Here is a 20453-nt window from a genome sequence, read left to right as displayed (position 1 = left end):
TCACCGCCCGCGCTCGGTCTTCCTCCTCCTCCATCTGCTGTGCTGTGAACTGGGGCGCACAGCGTGAGTTCACAGCACACCCTCACACTGTGCGCAGTCTTTACAGCCGACAGCTGAGGACCAGGAAGCGGTGAGTACAGAGCCTTCACCGCTTCCCGGTCCTCCAGTACTAATGAAGTGCTTCCATAATGGAAGCGCTTCATTAGTATTCACCCCCATAAGACGCATTTTCCCCCCTTTTTTTTGGGGGGGGGGGTGGATGTGTCTTATAGGTTGCGAAAAATACGGTAAATTCACTGTATTGCTTGTTGCGTATGTCCAATAAGGCCAGTATAGTTTTATTGATCACCATTATTGCACCAGGAAGCAGCAGAATCAATGTACTGTATACTAGTTTTCTTTGCAGGACTATAATAGATCCAGTAGAAAACAAGTTATTTTACAAGTCAGTTTTAGCTGTTTTGTGATATTTGCAGATGCTAGTCGGTCATCAACTCCAGCTACATTTCCTTCCGATCCAACCACTTGTCCAATTATACCTGGATGTGAAACAACAATTGAAATATCCAAAGGGAGAACAGGTCTGGGACTTAGCATTGTTGGAGGTGCAGACACTTTGCTGGTAAGTACGCCTAGGGTTCTTGAATATCAACCTCAAAGGACTTTTCCCATTAATGAAAGTGGACACTAAATTATTCCTTATATGAAACGAATGGTTTTCACAATGGTAACCATTCACAAAAAATACATCCGTCCAGGGATATTCAACTTGCTAGCTTTGAGGCGCCCCCTGCTGTTCCTTCAGAAAGAGTCTGTGCATGCCCATCCAGTGATGTTTTCAGAACACACGTGTGCAGAGACTTGCCTCGTGCGCAGCCAGATCTACCTCGTAATATCTGTGCATTGATCCAACTGTAGTTCTCAGCCTGTCTCTTGTACTTCTTAATGCTCCTCAGCAAGGAGGGAAGGAGACTATGCGTACAGCGATGAGGCAGCTGGGGGAGGGCCAGTGGGGAAGATGCTTGTAATAAACAGCCTCCCTACTGCCACCCCTCACAATCACTCCCATTTGGTTGGGTAAGAGGAGCCGAGAAAGTATAGCTGCTAATGTTTATACACGGTTAATCCTTCCTGTGACCGTTTCTAGCAACATCGGAGATTTTTGTAAAAAAAATCTAAAAATTTAATAAAAACTCCTTAGCTACCTTAACCCCCAAGCGGGAGGAAAGGTTTGCAATTTTTTACCTTTCTCAAAATTTTCATCTCATTGTGGTCAATGAATAAAACATTTTTATTTACTGTACATTGAGCTCAAAAACCTGTCCTGTTTTACTCCTATTATATTTGCCAATTGTATCTGTGGGTGAAGGTGGTTTTGCAGGGTTTTTTTTTCTACCAGTTAACAAGCGCCGATCGATGGTACGGCATGTCGATCGGCACTCATTGTAAGGGTGGGCACAAACGATAGTTAATGATTGTTCCTCCCCGTACAGGTTTCATTTGCTACTTTACATGAGGTGATGTGCTGCCAACAAATGATTTTTACTGCTGCTTAAAAGATGCGATCACCCGACAAATGAGTGTTTGCCGATCTGTAGGAAGACTGACAGCATATTTATATAGGGCAGTGAGCAGAAACAAGTGTTGCTCATTTCTAATTATCGGGCCTGGTGAGAGATTTGTACTGCTGCTGTGTTTAGCCTACAGAGGAGTACAAGGCGTGATTATGTAACAAACTGTAGTCTGTGAAAGTAAGACTTGGTCAGGACTATGTTTCAGCTTTTTAAAAAAGATCTTGAAAATGGGGAGAGATTGAAGCGCAATGTTTATTAGGCTAGGTTTACATCTGCAGTGGAAGTTCTGGAAGGAGCAGGGTCCTATGCTGGAACAGAATACTGTAACTATGCCGCAGATGTGTACTTAGTCGAAGGAAGTTGAATTGTCTTTCATTATACAATGCTCAAACAGGCATATGGCACCCATATCTGCACATGTGCAGGATGTGGTGAGATACAGATCAGTGCCTACGTAAAAACAGCCACAAACAGATTGCTAGCAGCACATTTTCATTTTCAAAACTGGCGCCACTCAGAGGAAGATCTTATTAAACTGTATTCAGGATCATAATCCCTGATGAGTAGAGAAGAGAAAGAGGCAGACAAGTAACTTGTTCCTCTGGGTGATTAGGACAGGTTTTGTGTGTACTAATAGGACGGCGCCCATTTTATTTCTCCTAATGATTGCTCCCTAGACAAAACAAGCCATTCTATATAATGAAAGATATTTGGGAATGTATTTGTAATAAGTAATTTCTCGCACATTCCATTGGGGGACACAGACCATGGGTATAGCCTAGGTCATTACTAGGAGGAGACACTATGCAAATAAAAAAAGAAAGCTCCTCCTCCCTGGGCTATACCCCCATGTTCCACCGGGAGGACCCCAGTTCTTGCTTAGTGTCGGATAAGGAGGATGACATTCTTTCTACTCCCGTTTATTTTTTTGCTGTGGACGCAGGGTCGCAATTCTGCTTCCCTGGTCTCTTGGTGGAGCAAGCGCCGGGGTCGAATTGACGTCCCCGGCTACCTCCCACCCCCCCCCAGAAGTTAAGTGGAACCGGGCTCGATCTGCAGCTCAGCGCCTACCAGATTCGGGGTCACCTTCCTGCCCTCCACTCCTTGTGCCAGCTAACAGAAGTGACCTGGTGTGGATTTGAGAGCGAAGACTACAGGACACAGATAAGTACACTGTCTCCCGGTGTGACGCTACTACCGCTTGGTGGGGGGGTTTAAGGGGGGAGAGGATACCTGTCTGGGGCATCGCTACATGAGCGGCTACTTCCCGGCTTCCCTCGGCGGTGTCTAGGGGGCGGTCTCTCCTACCCTTCCGGCAGCCGCTTCTTATTATTTTCATATTTCCTGCGCGCGAGCGGGTTTCGCTCCTTCTGACGCGATTTGTGGGCGGCGCTCTGTCTTCTGCTACTTCCGGCTCAGCGCTCTCGGCTGCTCCGGCTCCACTCTTCCCGGTTGCGTCCTGCAGGAACAGTAGGAGACCCTGGCCCCTTCCATTGCTGGATTACCGCCATCATGCCAAAACCTGGGGCTTCACAAAAATCCAAGTCGGCCCCTCTGGGGCTATGTAAGGTTTGCTGCTTACCACTTTCGGTCTCTGGATCCTGTGACTCTTGCCTTGCCTCTGGACAGGATCATCCTCTCGTGCCTCCTCCCCCCTCTCACTCAGCCCAGTCCTCCCTCCGCCCTGTCAGAGCCCGCGGAACCCGCCTGGGCCTCTGCCATTTCTAGGGCGGCCGCTGACTTAGCCCAAGTCTCTCGGGCCGCCATGGCCTTCATGGAGCGCATGGCGTCTACGGATCCTGCAGCTAACACCATACTTCTTCCCAGTGGTTCCCACAGAGGACGCTCAACCACTAAGAGGCAGCGTACACAGCAGCATCCTTCCTCGGATGATTCTGCTTCCCCTCCTCGCCTAAAAGCCCGTTCAGACACTTCCCCTCCTCGCAGGGAACATAGATCGGAAGGGGAAAGATCCAGTTCTGACGAGGACACAGAGCTGGAACCCTCGCCCAAACTGTCCACTATGGTGGCAGACTTGGTGGTGGCGGTCCGGGATACGTTTGATATCCAGGGGGAATCTCCTTCCGCTAGTAGCCAGGAATTCCCTCTTTTCCACTCGAGGAAACCTCAAACGGTTGTATTCCCCATACATGGCGAGTTCGACAAGGTCCTCTCTAAGGCCTGGGACCGCCCGAATCACCGGTTTTCTGCCCCGAAACGTATGGATACTCTTTATCCTTTTCCTGCAGAAAATGTGCAGCAGTGGTCTTCTCCTCCTAAGGTTGACCCGCCGGTGGCCAGATTGGCTAAGAATACGGCCATTCCTGTCTTAGACGGTTCGTCCCTACCGGATGCAGTTGACAGGCGTTTGGATTCTCTGTCAAAAGCCATATTCACTCTGGCAGGCACTGGCCTGCGGCCCGCTTTTGCCTCGGCCTGGGTATCCAGAGCGCTTTCCGTATGGTTGCAGCGCCACCATCAGGACCTGGTGGAGCAGGATGCCTCTGCGGACACCTTAAATTTTGTCCTCCAGTTGTCTCAGGCGACGAAGTTTCTCTGCGAAGCTTCCTTTGATGTTAGCATTCTTTTTGCGCGTATCTCGGCCCTTTCGGTCACACAGCGTAGAGAAGTCTGGTTGAAGGTTTGGGATGCTGACGCTTCCTCTAACCGTTCCCTCACTAACCTCCCCTTTTCGGGTTCCAGGCTTTTTGGTGCTAAGCTGGACGAGATCATCTCGGACACGACGGGGGGTAAGAGTTCCAACCTGCCCCAATCTAGATCCAAGCGCACCTTTTGGAGGTCGGTCCTCCGGTTCTAGGAACCAGTCCTTTAGTCGCTTCTCCTCTTCCAGATCTGCGGCGGCCCCCTTCCAGGGTGGCTCTCAAGACTCCCGTAAGAAACCTGCCTTTAAGCCCCAGCCTTCCCGGCGCCCGCGGCCACAATCAGCCCGCCCTGCTGCTCCCAAGCAGTCTTCCGCCTGAAGGGGCGCCCCCACCTCTTACGGTGGGGGGCCGATTGCTCTCCTTTCAACAGGTCTGGAGAGATCATATCCAGGACGCCTGGGCCCTGGAAATTGTAACATCTGGTTACAAAATAGAATTCGCTTCCAGGCCTCCGGAGCGTTTCTTCTCTTCTTCCAGGGGAATTCCTCGCGTCGGTGGACATACAAGACGCCTATTTGCATGTCCCTATAGCAGAATCTCACCACAGGTTTCTGTGCTTCGCTGTCGGCTGGCAGCATTACCAGTTTGTCGCCCTGCCCTTTGGACTGGCTACGGCCCCTCGGGTATTTACCAATATCTTGGCGCTTCTCCGTACCAGGGGCATATCTCTGTTGCCCTATCTGGACGACATGCTGATAAAGGCTTCCTCCCTTCCCCAGGCCAGGGACAGCGTCCGGATCATGGTTCAGACTCTGGAGCAGTTCGGCTGGCTGATCAATGCCCAGAAGTCATCTCTTCTCCCCTCACAGATGTTGACCTTCCTAGGGATGGTTCTGGACACCACGGCAGTTCCAAGTCCTCTCGAATTCAGGAATCGGTATCTCTCCTACTCTGCTCCTGACTACTCTCCATCCGGGAGTGCATGAGGGTTCTGGGGCTGATGGTGGCCTCCTTCGAGGCCGTCCCCTTTGCCCAGTTTCACACTCTGCCTCTACAGCGGGCGATTCTGTTCTTTTGGGACAGGACGTCGCGCGGTCTGACATCTCGAGTCCGGGTTCTGGCGGACCTCTTGTGGTGGCTGTCCCCCCAAAACTTGATCTCAGGGAGGTCCTTTCTTCTGATCTCCTGGACAGTCGTCTCCACCGACGCCAGCCTCCTAGGTTGGGGTGGTGTTCTACAGACCCGGACGGTGCAGGGGCTTTGGTCGGCGAAGGAGGCCCGCCTTCCGATCAACATGCTGGAGCTCAAAGCAATTTTCCTCTCCCTTTCTCACTGGACTCATCTCCTGGCTGGTCTCCCGGTAAGGGTCCAGTCGGACAATGCCACCGCCGTGGCTTACGTCAACCACCAGTGCGGGACCCGCAGCCGGACGGTGATGCAGGAGGCGGAGAGGATCCTCCAGTGGGCGGAGACCCATGTTCCAGTACTGTCGGCAGTGTACATCCCCGGGGATCGACAATTGGAAGGCGGACTTTCTCGGCCGCAACACGGTGGATCCAGGAGAGTGGTCCTTAAATCCGGAAGTTTTCGAGGACATCTGTCGCAGGTGAGGGCGCCCGGGTTTGACCTGATGGTGGTTCCTGTTTGACCACTGGGCGTTTTCTCCTGGAGGTGCTGGTTTTTTCCCACCCCATGGACTGCTCTAGGACGTCCCATGATCTGTGTCCCCCAATGGAATGTGCGAGAAAAGGAGATTTTTTGTGAAACTCACCTGTAAAATCTTTTTCTCGTCTTTTCCATTGGGGGACAGAGCTCCCTCCCATTCTTATCTGTTGTAGGAAGGGTTGGTTTAGTTCTTCAGGTCCTGAAGGTTTTCGGTCCGATGGCGGTATTCCGTTGTTTTGGTCTCTATGGCTTTGGTCTCCTCCTCCTACTGCTTTTGCACACACTGGGGTACTCCCGGTGGAACATAGGGGTATAGCCCAGGGAGGAGGAGCTTTCTTTTTTTATTTGCATAGTGTCTCCTCCTAGTAATGACCTAGGCTATACCCATGGTCTGTGTCCCCCAATGGAAAAGACGAGAAAAATATTTTACAGGTGAGTTTCACAAAAAATCTCCTTATTTAAGTATTTTCATTTTCTTAGTTCCCGGAAAACCCCTTTAAGGACTCATTCAGGGTACTTTTATTTGTGACTTGTGCTCTTTTGGATCTTTCCTCTGAAATTAACCCATTCTTTGTGTAGTACTTGATATATGATCCCTTGTTCTTTTGTAAAATTATTTGTTTGGCTTCTGTTTTTTTTTTTTTTTTTTTATCAGGGTGCCATTATAATTCATGAAGTATATGAAGAAGGTGCAGCTTCCAAAGATGGGCGGTTGTGGGCTGGTGACCAGATTTTAGAGGTAGGGGGAGTTAGAATTACGAACGTATGATTGCCGTATTGGTGGTGGTAATTTCCCTCACTGACTGTTGATGCCGAATTTTAGGTCAATGGTATTGATCTAAGAAATGCCACACATGATGAAGCCATAAATGTGCTGAGACAGACACCACAAAAAGTCCGCCTGAGCGTATACCGGGACGAGGCTCAGTATAAGGAAGAGGATATGTATGATATAGAAACTGTGGAGCTTCAGAAGAAACCAGGGAAAGGCCTTGGCTTAAGCATTGTGGGGAAGAGGTGATGTATACTATGTTGGCAATATATTTACTTTTATTTTGCTTTACTAAACTCTGTGCCACTAGAAATGAAAGGGGGGGGTGCCAATTTAGGCCCAGTTAACTGTATGCCAGTGGCTTGTTTTTCTGCACCTGTAAGTTAATGGGAGTTTATGAATTCCCATCCCTCAATATTGCATTATTTTTGGTCCCGGTGTGTGTTTTTTAATATTGTAACACACCCTGTCATGCATTTTTGTAGCAGATTTCTCCTTTGGCTTACTGAGAGAATCACACCAGGCAAAAAGTGGATTTACTAAACTTTTTCTTTTAACTAGATATTTTTGTGTGATTCTACTGTACTGTAACTCTTTTGGTTTTGCAGTGGTGACAGCATCAGTCCTTATATTCCTAAGGCTTGAAACACACCTGTAGTTTATAGTATGGTTTTTGATGTTTTTTCGAGCCAAAGGCAGAAGTGGCGCATATGTTCTTATCTTATATTTCCAATTCCACTCCTGATTGTGGCTGAGATAACTGCACCTAAAGATGCACCAGAAAATTGTGTGATTTTATTCAAAATGTCTCCCTACAGTACAATGATGTGGATAAGATGCATCCTTGGGATTAACCACCTAACTGTTTTGCCCGAGTCCAGCGCGGGCAGCGAGAAAAGTAGCTAACTGGAGGGTAGAGGACTGCTTTAGATACTATCTCCTGAATGGTAGCAGCTAGAAACATGCAACTGGTCTTGTTTGAAAGCTTCGAGGATTTCATACAAGACGAAAATGACAGCTAAAGTCCAAGCAACAGAAATCACTGTTAGAAATCGAGTCGGGAATATCACAATTCCAAAAGCCTTAGGCTATCTCATTCCTGTTTCTGGTCATTTATCATATTGATTATTAGATTTAAAGGGTTTCTACCACCAGAAATATTGTTATGTAGCTGACTGACATTAGCGATGCGCTAATGTCAGCACTACATAACAGTGTGTTTTTTACCTTTCTCCCTGCAGCCGTTTTGGTAAAATAAGCACTTTTATTATATGCTAATGAGCCTCTAGGTGCTATGTGGGCGTAAAATCAGCACCTAGAGGCTCCGTCCACTCACCCTTTATCCCGCCCAGGTCCCCTGTTCTGCCAGCTTCCTCACTGCACCGAAAGAAGGAAACTGGCAGCAGGAGAGTGTCCTTGACTCACTGCGCCTGCGGCGAATACTAAACTGGACGGCGCGGGATTTACGGGACACTGAGGAGAACTCGAAAGTCAATCAACTGGACCTGGGCGTGCCAAAGGGTGCGTAGACCGAGCTTCTAGGTGCTGAAGCAACGCCCTAATAGCACCCAGACTCTCATTAGCATATTTTAAAAGTATTTATTTTAAGAGAACGGCAGCAGGCAGGGAGTTATAAAGCCCACTGTTATGTACTGCTGACATTAGCCCATCGCTACTGTCAGTCTGCTACATAACGTTATTTCTCATGACAGAAACCCTTTAACATTTAGGGTCCATTCACACGTCCGCAAAATGGGTCTGCATCTGTTCCGCAATTTTGCGTAACAGATGCGGACCAATTCATTTTCAATGGGGCCGGAATGTGCTGTCCACGTTTACGGATCCGCACTTCCGTTCAGCAAAAAAATAGAACATGTCCTATTCTTGTCCATTTTGCGGACAAGAATAGGCATTTCTACAATGGGCTGCCTGTTCCGTTCCGCAAATTGCGGAAGGCACACGGGCTGCTTCCGTGTTTTGCGGATCTACCATTTGTGGACCGCAAAAAACGGAACGGTCGTGTGCATATGAGGCCTTATAGTCACTATGCATTGACTTTATCCACTTTGTATTTACTTTGGAACAATTAGTGTCAACATTAGTTGCTAATGTAGCAGCCAAAGTAGCAACATAACGTCGCCGGAACTGCCTCCCGGATCAGGCAATTTGCATGCAAACGGACAGCATGAGTTACTCCCAGCACTTTTATGCTCATTCACAGGTTGTATGATGTAATTCCTCGCGCTGTTCTATCCTATAGACCTAATCTTATAATTGTGACGATCTGTCCCTCATCGCTATATCTGCTTTCTCATTCAAATGTTTGTGTGAGCAGTCAGGGTGTCTGCAGTACACCCCTTCCCGAGTCGGGAATAATCGTGGGTAAAACCTCCTTTTACTTTCACTTTCAGCTGCATTCACACTATGTCATTCTGGTATTGTCTGAAAGCTTGGAATGTCAGCTTTCAAACAGGACCAGTTTCATGTTTCTCTGCTACCATTCAGGAGATAGCAGCATCTAAAGCAGTAGTAGTTGAAGAAAGCTTACCCTGTACAAATTGTACTCACTGCATCCAGATAAGGTGCATTATTTGGTAAAGCAGTTTAACCATAGATAATAGTCCAGCTCCTGTTATGGTTTCTCATATTCTGAAAAAAACCTGAAATAGATCAAACTTATGAAATAAAAGAAAAATGTATATATAATATATTTGTAAGATTTTGCTTCAGTCCTGCACTACCAATTCCTTTAACACATGTAAGTACTAGGCCTTAGGGTGCATTCACACGACTGTATGTATTTTGCAGTCCGCAAAAAATACAGATAATGTCCGTGTTGCATGCGTTTTTTTTGTTTGTTTTTTTTTTTTTTTTCTGATCCATTGTAATAGTGCCTATTCTTGTCTGCACAACCGACAAGGATAGGACACATTCTATCTTTTTTGTGGGTCTACGGAACGGATATACGGATGCGGACAGCGCACAGAGTGTTGTCCCCATTGAAATGAATGGGTCTGCGTCCAATCTGCACAAAAGGCAGATCGTAAGGGCGCCAAAAATACAGTCGGGTAAATGAGGTCTTAGTGAAATTGCTCTGCTAGTGGCATGACCGAACATCACATGGCTTCCAATATCTAGTTGCTGAAGGCCATAGTGATTTTCATCCACGGTGACGCATCATCCTGCAGGAGTGATTACCACTCCTGATTCTTCTCACTCGTTTACAGTCATGGATGAGATGCATGTGCAAATAAAAAAAAATACTCTATGCAAAAAGCAGGCCCAGGATCTGCTCCATGTTCTAGCACATCTGGCACACTGCTTTTTCTAACCATCGGAATGCTACATTTTCTTATGAAAAATATGTAATGACCAGATTGATATTTTATAGGTCATGTATATCGTATGTTACATAGGATTATATATGTGATATTTGTGTTTTACCATTGCACCTTTCCAAAACCCAGGAATGATACTGGAGTATTTGTCTCCGATATTGTGAAAGGAGGTATAGCAGAGACAGATGGAAGACTGATGCAGGGGGATCAGATATTAACTGTGAACGGAGAGGATGTGAGGAACGCTACCCAGGAAGGTGTGGCAGCACTCTTGAAGGTAACTGTTGTACATATAGATAAATGTATTCGTTAATGCAACTTTGGGTGGCCATCTCAAAGAAATCTCGCTGTATCTATAACTGACTGTGTAAAAAAAAAATCTATCCCAGCAATTCCTCCCTTATTCTCCTATTTTCTTTATGTTCCAATTTTATCTACTATCACAATAAAAAAAACTGTATATAAAGAAATCTTTGTGTGTCCAGGGAAAATATTGTTGTAACGCTCCAACGGGTGTGGACCCGTTGTGCCACTTACCAGTTTGGCTTTGTGCCAAACTTGGGAGCGGAATCTAAGTGTTCCCCTGGTCTTCACCCTTTATCCCGCTCCAGGATGCGAAAGCTGGTCTTAGCTGCAGGGGAGACACTAGGTCGCTACCGCAAGAGTGGTCCCGGTTAAGTGGCAGCTGGCCGAGCAGGTCAGAACGCCCCGGTGCAAGCACTGGGGATACAGGCAGGTGGAGCGAGCTGTCCCTGGATGGAAAAGCGCAGCAGCAGAGTCGGATAAAGCAGAGCGGAGTTAGTGATTCAGCAGAGCTGGAGCTGTTAGAACAGCAAAGAGGCGTGGTCAACAATCCGAATCATACACTTGAGAGCAGCAAGGTACAGGAGGATCAGGCAGAGACGAGGTCAGGATACAGGCTAAGGTCGGAAGAAGGATATCAACACAGGAACAACGAGCTGGAACCTTCGCTGTAGAAAACTAGAATATTGGCCCAGGCATCACAGGAAGGGGGAAGTACCCTTATAAAGGTGGTGCCTGTCCGAGATTGGAGAGAAGGTGGAATCGGGGGTATGCACGAACCCTTAAAGAAACAGGACGCGTGCGGCTCCTACAAGGTGCAACTGAAGCTGTCGCCGCCTGCGACAGTGCAGGAAAGCGGGTCCGTAGCCTGCAGCAGAGAGGAGGAGCCTTGTGTGCAGTTCGACTGAGGTACATAGCAGGATGTACTGCACGCTGGCGGCTGCCAACTGCCATTGTTACAATTGTCCACCCTCCTCCTCCTTACTGCTCTGTCTGCAGTAGGAGAAAACCGGCTGAAAATGGAACAGATCAGCAGGAGATTAACCCATGTGTTATCTGCAGTATTTCTTCAGGCCTATGCAGAAAATGCTACAACCAGACAACCAGTAGGGGCAAGATTATCTCCTGTTTAGGGAGCATTCATACAACAATATGCTTGTGAATGCACCCTTACTTGTATCAAGTACAATGCATCTTGGGGAAGTTTAGGGGTATTATAAATAATCATTACTATCCATTAGATTCATTGGTGCTCATTGTAGTTTTAGTGAGAGATTTATCCAGAGGAGGTGTGTTATCGATAGGTTTTGGAAGTCTTTTTAGCAGATGGCTATTACCCAATTGTGGTGAGGTACTGAATCGTATCAGGAATGAGGTATAACTGTAAAATAATATACATGTATTAATATTTTTTTATACTGACTGTAATAGTTTTAATCATTAATTTTATTGTCTTATGTGCACTGGGTTAATTTATGATTGTGCATATATTATGCTGCTGATGCGATATTTCTGTTCTAGAGATTAATATGTTTATCTTAATTCAAGTTTTTCACCGTCATTCTGCCCTCAGTATCCCATAATGGAAAAAGTGAAAACGGAATGTTCAAAATCTTTGATAATTTACTAAAACGGAAAAACTTAAATACTACATTGATATAAGTCTTAAGACCCTTTACTCAGGACTTAGTTGATGCACCTTTGGTAATGATTACAGCCTCCTGTCTTCTTGGGTATGATGCCACAAGGTTCTGCACACCTGGATTTGGGGATTTTCTGCCATTCTTCTCTGCAGATCCTTTCAAGCTCTGTTAGGTTGGATGGGAAACTTCAGTGGACTGACAGTTTCTGGTCTCTCCGGAGATATTGGATTGGGTTCAAGACAGGCCACTGAGGGACATTCACAGAGTTGTCCCTAAGTCACTACTGTGTTTTTTTGGCTGTGTGCCTAGGGTCATTTTCTTGTTGGAAGATGAACCTTTAATCCAGTGTAAGGTCCAGAGAACACTTTATCATGTCTTTATTAAGAATATCTCTGTACTTTGTTCCATTCAACTTTTTCCCAACCCTAACCAGTCTCCCTGTCCCAGCCGCTGAAAAACATCTCCACAGCATGATGCTGCCATCACCATGTTTCACTGTTTGGCTGGTATTGGGCATGTGATGCACACATCATGTACTCCAGACATGACGCTTAGAATTGACGCAAAAAAAAGTTTTATCAGACCAGAGAATCTTGTTTCTTGCGGTCGGAGACTTCTTTTAGGTGCATTTTTTTCAAACTCCAGGTGGGCTTTTATGCGTCTCTTACTGAGAATAGGCTTCTTTCTGGCCACTCTGCCATAAGGCCTAGATTGGTGGAGTGCGGCAATGATGATTGACCTTCTGGAAATATAACGGCACACAGGATTTTTGGATCTCAGCCAGATTGACCATTGTGTTCTTGGTCACCCCTCTTACCAAGGTCATTCTCCCTCAATTAGTTTTTGTGGAGAGGCCAGCTTTAGGAATAGTCCTGGTTCTTCTAAACTTCCTCCATTTAAGAAGTATGGAGGCCACTGTGCTGTTGGGAACTTTAGGTGCATCAAAAGGTTTTTGTGTGCTTTTCTAGATCTGTGCCTCCACACAATCCTCTCTCTGAACTCCACAGATAGTTCTTTCCAACTCATGTCTTGTTTTGTGCACTAATATGCATTTCCAACTGAGACCTTATATATAACAGGGGCATGCCTTTCCAAATCATGTCCAATCAACTGAATTGACCACAGGTGGACTCCAATCAAGGTGTAGAAACCTCTCAAAGTTTTTCTGAATGAGATAGTTGCGTGTAAGCACACGCTAATAAGCAGTGTCCACCAGTTGTATCCTAGGCACAAACTGTGTATTCCTGACATCTAAATGCCTCCGTACACATCATACCCATCTGATGGGTTTTGTCACCTACAGTATTACACTGCCATAAAATATGGTCTTGAAAAAATTTATTTTAGATAAAAAAAATTATATAATACTACTTCTTGTATAAATTAGCTTGATTTCATATGGCACTTTAGAAACTTCTTGTGATACAGTCATCCTAAGGGGAAACTGTTAAAGCACGGAGTTCCTTTTAATAAATAAGTGCAGCCCTTGTGACTAGGAGAGCTCTACTACTTCCAAACCTTCTGAACTTTACCCGAAGTAACTAGTAATCTGGCACTGTTTTTGACATGACATTATTCATTTCTACAGTGATCAGGGCAAACTGTTTGCAAATATGTTTTAATCCCAATAATGGCCAATTTGAGAATGTTTCTGTGCTCTGGAGCTGACATATAATAGTGAAGTGCTTTTCATGTGAACGGAGAGGTTTTTAATCCCTCTAAACAATAATCAACATGAAAACTGGCTATCAGTTACTAGTCCGTTTGCATGTAATTCTTCTTGGCACCTTGTGTCGTTCCCCCCAAAAGTGTGCCATCAACTGCAATTTCACTCCATTAGACCCCATTGTTAAATCATGAAACTAGGGGAGGAGGCTTATTAAAACAAAAATGACTTCAATAGAATGGCTGTAATCATGTACTCAATGACTCAGGAGATCCATAACTGGATGATAATAGCACGTTACATCTGATGGCTCCAGATGGCAGAACATAAAATAAAGACCAGCAATAACTATAATCTCGAAAGGCCCTGTTTAATAATCCTATTGATTCCCCATGAGGTTATTTCAGGAGACTGCAGCCACAGCTGAACCAGAACTTGATCTTGGTATCTTCCGCAATTTCACTTAAGCTAAAAGAAACACTATTTTGTGACCGTTAACTGAATGGAGCTGGAGATGAATATGCTGCATCCAAAATTGTATGTGCTTGTTCCCCGTCCACATATGTAGATGTAGCAGTAAAGGTTGCTGCAAGGGAGGAGAAGAGTAGAGAGCACATGATGACTGTGAAATCACTGGTCCTTGCTGCACCTGGTACGTGTTCATTGTACAAGGGGATGCCGCTTCTGGATTCGTCATAGACCATCAGCAACTACAATATTGAGTAAAAGTGCCCATGGGGAAAATAAAATTCTGGAACAGTTGGATTTTCTATACAAAATCTTTAATAATGCAAGTGCTTCACATCCTGGAAATTATTTTTTGAATATGTTTTTCCCCTGATGCCTTTAGAATTTACATTTTGAATGTAATGACATAGGACTTGTAGAGGTAAAAAGAACATTTTTTTGCTAAATGTAGCGGTATAATGAGATCCCCTAAATATATATTTGCTGTGTTGAGTACAGCTTTCATTCTTTGATAACCTAAATAGTTAATTTTCTAAGACTGAATGACCACCTTTTTTCTGCTCTTTTTAAAACTATCGGGATCATTTACTAACCAGAAATATGCCTATATTAGGCATATTTCTGGCGCAGATTGCGGTGCAGAGGTCCTTTGCTCCACAATCTGCAACTTTTTTACCATTCACGCCAGGTCTGAAAAAGGTCTAGAACGGGCGGTGGATCCGCCGATGTTATGTAGAGGCCAGCACCTCTTCCTAACTCCAGCAGATCCACCGCCAGCTTTAGGGGATATTAAGACCAGCGTCTAAAAGACCGGTCTTAAGAAATGACCCCTCTCCAGCTAATGACTGGCTTTAGCGGTGATGGGCTGCTTGTGGCAGTCGGATGAAAACAGCGCGGGGACCAGAAGATGGATGCATCAGGGGGCATGCTGTGGATACTTAGTAAAAAAAAATATATTTTAAAAAGTTAAGTGTACGGTTGTATCTCCCATGCCCCCTCTAGCGGTGACTGCAGGCAGCCCGAATGTCTATGGAGGGCATTTAAAGCGAATCTGACTTCCCAAAAGCACTAACACCACTAGAAGGTGACAAGAATACAAGTGTAAAGATGGCTATGTTGGTGTAACGGAAAACGTGTTATGATGCAGGCAGCCACTAGAACCATCACTCAGTGGAGGGCTTGTGGGGAGGGAATCCAGGAGAACCCACTGTCCAGTGACGGCTCAGTGCGTGAGCAATTCATACTTCCTTTTCTCACTTATGCTATGAGTGCACTTGTATTCTCATCACCTGTCTAGTGGTGTTAGCATTTTGAGGGGTCAAAAAGTCTTTAATATTTTAATTTAGTGTTTGTAGTTATTTTCCTTTCTATCTATTCTCTTCCTTTGTATAAATAGGTGAGTGCTGTAATCGTATATTGATGACATAAGTAATGAACCCACCTCATAAGGGTGCCTATATACGCTGCAGATTTTGTTGCAGAATTTTCCGCAACTGAATATCTGTTCGATTCACCTACGGTAAATGGAGCTTGCAGAAATCCATGTGCTTGCTGCCCCATTTAAATGAATTTTAAGTTGTGGAAAATTCTGCAACTAAATCTGCAGCATGTGAAGGCACCCTAATACTTACAAAATGGTTACTACTTAGAAACAGGGATTTCACGGAGTACAACATTTCAGACAATGGGAAAGATAACTAGAAGATATTTTACTGTGGACATTTTTACAGTAATATATATTTGTTATTAAGTGTTCCTTAGGTACCGTAAAGCTAGAAGTCGGAAGAATTAAAGCTGGGCCTTTCCACTCTGAAAGGAGGACTTCACAGAGCAGTCAAGTGAGTGTTAGTAAAAAAGAAAAAAAGGAAAATACAGCGCTTAGATCAGATACTTACCTGTTCTATGGATAACGGATAAGTGTTTGTAATGGGTCAACCCCTTTAATGGAAAAACTGTCAAGATTTTCAGAAAAGTGTCTGCTCCAATAATCCCTATCTTATCTCTAAAAGGGAGTCTGTCAGCAGTTTTGACCATACTAAACTGTTGACAGCGCTAGGTAGGAACTGGAGACAGCAGGACAAACATACAGTACCTTTTGCGGAGCTTTGTTCATCAAGATTAGGCCTCATGCACACGACCATTTTGTGTTTTGCGGTCCGCAAAACACAGATGGCGTCTGTGTGCGTTCCGCCATTTGCAGAACGGCACGGATAGCCATTGATAGAACTGCCTATTCTTGTCCGCAAAACTGACAAGAATAGGACAGGTTATATTTTTTTTGCTGACCACGGAACGGAGCAACGGATGCGGACAGCACACGGAGTGCTGTCCGCAGCTTTTGCGGCCCCATTGAAGTGAATGGGTCCGCATCCAAGACTCGGATGTGGACCAAAACAACGGTCGTGTGCATGAGGCCTTAGTGTAGATGTGAACCAGATTCTGCTCCTGCAAGTACTCAGGAGGCAGAGCTTTACCGGGTAGTGCTTTGTGCACTCTGTATCGAGCTGGTTCATACCCCCACCCCCCAACACTGAGTGACAGCTGTAGCATCAAAGCAGGAGACCATTAGAGCTGTTACACACAGCAGAGAGAGGAGGGGCTGTGACGCAGCTCAATGCAGAGAGCACTTCACAATAAAGCATGGACTCCAGGGCACTTATAGAAGCATAACCTGGCAGATTAAAACATCACTTTCTCACCACTCCACTACCTCTGGCTCCTACCGAGCGCTGTCAGCAGTTTTCCATGGTCATAACTAGTGTTGAGCGAATCAAAGCATCCGAAGTAGAATTCGATCCGAGGTTTCGGAAAAATTAGATTCGCCACGAATCCGAATTTCCTTGTGCTTTGTGGTAACGTTATTTTTTATTTTTTTTTCTAAAATGGCTGCTGCACATGTTACAAAGTGAAAGTAAGAAGGCTAATAGAAAAGATCCAGCACCAAGGAAATGTAAAGCTGTGCGTGGTAATATTCATGCAGCAAATCAACCGCATCCAGTGACATCCATCTGTTAAGTCAACGCGTTTCAAACAAAACTGTTCTTAAAGGGATTGTGTCACCAAGTTTTAGGTTATAGAGCTGCGGACATTCACGGCTAGATCGCCGCTAGCATGTCCGCAATATACCTGTCCTATAGGGCTATGTGCTTTTATTTTCTTTAAAAAAGGATTTTAGAGATATGTAAATTTGTCTTGTAAGGTGACCAAGGGGCTGTACGAACCTTCCTGGTGCCCAGCCATGCCCGCCTGTGAAAGAGCCCAGCACCGCCTATGTCCTCCGAATCTCCTCCTTTCGGCTATCTCTCGATGACGAAAGGAGGAGATTCGGAGGACATAGGCGGTGCTGGGCTCCTTCACAGGCGGGCGTGGCTGGGCACCAGGAAGATTCGTACAGCCCCTTGGTCACCTTACAAAACTAATTTACATATCTCTAAAATCCTTTTTTAAAGAAAAATAAAAGCACACAGCCCTATAGGACAGGTATATTGCGGACATGCTAGAGGCGATCTAGCCGTGCATGTCCGTATCTCTATAGCCTAAAACTTGGTGACAGAATGCCTTTAATCATGACTTGTGAAAGTAAGAAGCCCAGGAATGCGAGATCACCCATAATGCAGTGCAGGAAGCCAATCGGCAGCCATCCCCTGTGATGTCACAGCCCTATAAAAGCCTTGTTCAGCGCGGTCTCCACCATTTCCCTGTAAGCTGAATTTAGGGAAAGATGTAACAAGCGCTTATGCACTAGGGACAGTGTTTCAGAAAGCTATTAATAGGAGAATATTTGGTAGGGGCGTGTAACTGGCACAAGTAGCAGCAGAAGAAGGGGTGGTGGTAGCACCAGCCACAGCAACAGGCTAGAGCTGCCACTGTCATCCAGCGGTCATGTTTTGACCAACAATCCAGCTGAACTATACAAAGGGATACAGACAGCCAGGAATCGGTGGGTCCCTCTGACATCACACTTAGTTGGCATTGCCCAGGAACCGCCTCTGTGCCCTCGCCTGTCCTGGACCCAGTGCTCCAGACAAAAAAAAAAACTTGTAGCCATTGGCTCCTGAACTGAAAAATTTAGGAGCCAAATTACATTTTTAGTCGCCAAATCGAAACTGAATCAAAATTTTGGTATCGTGACAACGCTACGCCGATCAGATCGGCGTAGGGTTGTTTCGATACCAAAATTTGGATTCGCTTTCGTCACCACAAAAAAGTATTGCGATACTCAATACTGCGGAAAAAAAAATAATAATAAAAAAAACACCCAAAAAAGCCACGTGCATTTCGCATTTTATGAAACGTTCGGCCCATAATAGAACAGTCCTATCCTATTTTTTGGGGTGACAAGGTGACTAAAAAATGGCGAATGCTCACCGCATAGGAGATATTTTTTAATAATTTAATAGTTTGGACTTTTCGGACGCAGCGCTATGTAATATGTTTATTTATTTATTGTTTATATATTTTATATGTAAAATTGGGAAAGGGGGGATTTAAACTTAATATTTTAGGGTACTTTCACACTAGCATTTTTCTTTTTCGGCATAGAGTTCCGTCACAGGGGCTCTATACCGGAAAATAACTGATCAGGCATATCCCCATGCATTCTGAATGGAGAGTAATCCGTTCAGGATGTCTTCAGTTCAGTCGTTTTGACTGATCAGGCAAAAGATAAAACCGCAGCATGCTACGGTTTTATCTCCGGCGAAAAAAACGGAAGACTTGCCTGAATGCCGGATCCGGCATTTTTCCCCATAGGAATGTATTAGTGCCAGATCCGGCATTCAAAATACCGGAATGCAGGATCCGTCCTTCCGGTCTGCGCATGCGCAGACCGGTAAAAATGTGTAAAAAGATACAAGACGGATCCGTCTGTCCGCATGACAAGCGGAGAGACGGGTCTGTCCTTGCAATGCATTTGTGAGATGGATCCGCATCCGGATGCGTCTCACAAATGCTTTCAGTCACATCCAGATCGGCGGATCTGGCAGGCAGTTCCGACGACGGAACTGCTTGCCGGATCACACTGCCGCAAGTGTGAAAGTAGCCTTAGTGTTTTTTTGTTTTTTTTTTTTACTTACTATTAGCCCCATTAGGGGCTGGAACCCTTGTCCTATTCACCCTTAGCCCCTTTCACATGGGTGAGATTTCTGCACGGGTGCAATGTGTTAGGTGAAGGTGCTGCACCCGCACTGAATCCGGACCCATTCACTTCTATGGGGCTGTGCACATGAGCGGTGATTTTCACGCATCACTTGTGCGTTGCGTGAAAATCGCAACATGCTCTATATTCTGCGTTTTCATGCAATGCAGGCCCCATAGAAGTTAATGGGGCTGCGTGAAAATCGCAAGCAAGTGCGGATGCGGTGCGATTTTCACGCACGGTTGCTAAGATGAAAGTCTATTCACTGTGTTATTTTCCCTTATAACATGGTTATAAGGGAAAATAATAGCATTCTTTACACCCCAGGATAATAAACATTGGTGGCGCAGTGCGCCCCCCCCAACACCCCAGTATAATAAACATTGGTGGCGCAGTGCGCCCCCCCCCAGTATAATAACCATTGGTAGCGCAGTGCACCCCCCCAGTATAATAAACATTGGTGGCGCAGTGCGCCCCCCCACAGTATAATAAACATTGAGTGCGCCCCCCCAGTATAATAAACATTGGTGGCGCAGTGAGCCCCCCAGTATAATAAACATTGAGTGCGCCCCCCCAGTATAATAAACATTGGTGGCGCAGTGGGCAGTGCCAATGAGGGTTAAAAAAATAATAATAAATTAACTCACCTCCTCCAATTGATCGCGTAGATGCCGGTCTCCTGTTCTTTCTTCAGGACCTGTCAAAGGACCTGTGGTGACCTCACTGTGCTCATCACTTGGTACATCATATGATCCATCACCATGGTAATGGACCATGTGATTAGCTCAGTGACGTCACCACAGGTCCTGAAGAAAGAACAGGAGACCGGCAGCTACGCGATCAATTGGAGGAGGTGAGTTAAAATAAAAAAATTTTTTAACCCTCATTGGCACTTCCCACTGCGCCACCAATGTTTATTATACTGGGGGGGGGGGGGGGGTACACTCAATTTTTATTATACTGGGGGGGGGGGGCGCACTCAATGTTTATTATACTTGGGGGGGGCGCACTCAATGTTTATTATACTGGGGGGGGCCGCACTCAATGTTTATTATACTGGGGTGGGGGGCGCACTGTGCCACCAATGAAGATAACTGACCTGTTAATACAAATACAGGAGGCGGGTGCCGACACCCGACCTCTTTGACAGGGGGCTGCGATCAGCGGCAGTTAACCCCTCAGGTACCGCACCTGAAGGGTTAACTGCCGCTGATCGAAGCCCCCTGTCATAGAGGTCGGGTGCCGGCTATTTGATTCTGGCTCCCGCCTCCTGTATTTGTATTA

The 20453-nt window shown here is 45.7% G+C and overlaps 1 protein-coding gene across 8 annotated transcripts in view; it reads left to right on the top strand.

Annotated features, from left to right (window-relative positions):
- Positions 1–20453, top strand: part of MPDZ (multiple PDZ domain crumbs cell polarity complex component) — a 175900-nt gene that overhangs the window by 135188 nt on the left and 20259 nt on the right. For 6 of the 8 annotated variants that reach the window (XM_040417155.1, XM_040417153.1, XM_040417157.1 and 3 more), the window contains 5 exons: positions 477–622; positions 6498–6581; positions 6666–6859; positions 10082–10229; positions 15784–15870. In XM_040417155.1, the coding sequence (XP_040273089.1) occupies positions 477–622; positions 6498–6581; positions 6666–6859; positions 10082–10229; positions 15784–15870 (659 nt within the window). The remainder of the gene's footprint in view (positions 1–476; positions 623–6497; positions 6582–6665; positions 6860–10081; positions 10230–15783; positions 15871–20453) is intronic. The other 2 variants (XM_040417156.1, XM_040417160.1) reach the window with 1 other exon arrangement.

Source organism: Bufo bufo, chromosome 2, assembly GCF_905171765.1.
Source record: "Bufo bufo chromosome 2, aBufBuf1.1, whole genome shotgun sequence".
Lineage (NCBI taxonomy): Eukaryota > Metazoa > Chordata > Amphibia > Anura > Bufonidae > Bufo > Bufo bufo.
Note: the sequence above shows the minus strand (reverse complement) of the source record. Positions and strands in the feature narration are given on the sequence as shown.